The sequence below is a fragment of the Acanthisitta chloris genome, unplaced genomic scaffold, assembly GCF_000695815.1.
Source record: "Acanthisitta chloris isolate BGI_N310 unplaced genomic scaffold, ASM69581v1 scaffold10766, whole genome shotgun sequence".
Classification (NCBI taxonomy): domain Eukaryota; kingdom Metazoa; phylum Chordata; class Aves; order Passeriformes; family Acanthisittidae; genus Acanthisitta; species Acanthisitta chloris.
The window spans coordinates 1-2,102 of record NW_008679771.1 but is presented as its reverse complement, the minus strand read 5'-3'; the positions used below and the strand labels follow the sequence as shown (position 1 = coordinate 2,102).

Here is a 2,102-nt window from a genome sequence, read left to right as displayed (position 1 = left end):
ACAGCCTCCCTGGGCAACCTGGGACAAAACTCAAACATCTGTAGGAGTGTCAAGTACAACTGAATCTCATCTCCCCTCCTGTTCCTGGACCCACCTGGGTGACACAGGATTTATACTCAGGAGAAAACACTGCTCAAGACAACATGACCTTCACTAGCTGCATTTTGCCATCGCCACAAGGGCCCAGGATGCCTTACTGAATTCACATCTCCATCAAATAACAGCAAATCTCACAAAGCTCAGCTGAGATTAAAAAGCAGCAAGAAATAAAATCCCCCAGTGGCAGTACCTTCACATCATTCTCTGGCCAGTTGTTCACAATTGACCTTATGTGGCCTCTGTCTGAGATGGAAATGAATAATCCTCTGAAAGAAAAGGAAAACAAAGAAATATTTTACCATTAGAAATTTCACTTTGCAGAATTAAGTGTCCAACAGGAGAATCTGCTTAAAATGTGAAGTTTATCACTGAGACAAATCACTCAGAGGACAATTTGTAGTAGAAAAGTGTGTTTGGCTGCTCCGAAACTCACGAGACATCAGGAAGAGCAAAAGTGAAACTCATGAAACGCCGTGAGAAGTAACAACAGTTTCCTTACGCGATATATGCGATGTGATATGTGTAACATGATGTGTGTCTTATGCAATACAGTGATGCTGCCTGAATTTCACACTGCTGCAGACACTGACCTTTAATGCCCCTCTGGGGTTAGCATCACCACGACACCATCTGTGCTCCCTTGTAAGGAGATGAGCAGGAAACATGACCCGAAGGACTTGGCTTTACCCTAGGGAACCTCCACCAGGTGCCAAGGCAGGGACTGAGCATTCTGCCTCCTCCTGCTTCCCACAGGGACAGCAAAGGAGCAGAGGTGAAGAGAGTTACCTGAATCTCTCCTGCCTGAGCAAACCCTCTACTGCCAGGATGAAAAGAGGCACAAAAGGCTGAGCCAAGGTGGTAACAGATACATTACCCACGCTCTGACAGTGCTGGTTCTTCGACAGAAAGGATATTCTGAGTTCCACCCTGAGTCACAGGAAAGAAACATCTCTATACAAGCCTGGGGACAGTTTTCAGACTGACCTACAACACACACAGAGATGAGCAAGAGGAAGGGAAGAGTGTGAGAGCGAAGAGCACATCTTTCCTGGCTCCTGGCCCAGATCAGGACTAAACCCAAGAGTTTCTTACTGCCTTATCAAAGCAGCCACATCCCCCTGGCAGCGAAGGACCACACACCACTAAAGCCCTCAAGTAAAAAGGCTCTAGAAACAAAACAAAACAAGGCTCCAAACTGCAGTGAGAGGCATAACAACTGAACTGGTTTGCCCAGCACAGAGCTGGAAACGGGCACAGTTGTCCTGAAACGAAACCAGGACCAGACATCTGCACCTAGGGTGCCAGAACTAGAAGAGCTGAGCCCTGGTGGCAGCCCAGCTGAGCCATGCTCTGCACCCACGTGTTGAGAATGGCTAAGGGAACAGGGGCACAGCCCCAAGAGAGAATTGTGTGAGCAAGAGTCGAGCAAAGGTCTATGGGAGCTTTGAGCATATAACTAAGAAGCAGGCCTCAGGAATTTAGCTTCTCAGCATTAGAATTTAGCTCCTCAGCATAATGTTGCAAGCCCAAGGATGAACTATCCTGGAGAACAAAAAAGGATTCTCCAGAGAATAAAGGAGACTTCTTCACAGCTGCAGCTGCAAGCAGAAAAAGTATATAAACATCACTTTTAGAGCTTAGGTAACGCTCTTAGGTAACGCTAAAGGATGGATAGGCACATTTATTGTGTACCATATAACAGAACTGAGCTCACAATAAAGTTGGAGCTTGCTCTATCACTCACACTGAGTCAGCTGCTTGCTTCCCCACGTGGATTTACCCCAACAACTGGTGCCCAAACAGGGACTGGGAGCTGGACTCTGGACCCGGAGGGAAACAGGACTGCGCGGCGCGGCCGGAGCGCCAGTGGCACCGACCGGAGGGCAGAGGTTGCCTAGACTGACCAAAAGGGATCTGCATGGTCCAAGGAGGGCTCCGTGGGAGAAACAGCACCGTGCCATCGCGGCCGGGCACGGGGTTAAATCCAGACATCGCTCACGGCG

General features: G+C 48.7%; 1 protein-coding gene across 1 annotated transcript in view; it reads right to left on the bottom strand.

Moving 5' to 3' along the window:
- LOC103804815 (NAD-dependent malic enzyme, mitochondrial-like) overlaps nucleotides 1-365 on the bottom strand; it is a gene marked incomplete at both ends in the record, with an annotated part of 6,141 nt that extends 5,776 nt beyond the window's left edge. The window contains one exon of the mRNA XM_009077445.1: nucleotides 290-365. Coding sequence (XP_009075693.1) covers nucleotides 290-365 — 76 coding nt within the window. The remainder of the gene's footprint in view (nucleotides 1-289) is intronic.
- Nucleotides 366-2,102: the final 1,737 nt, after the last annotated feature.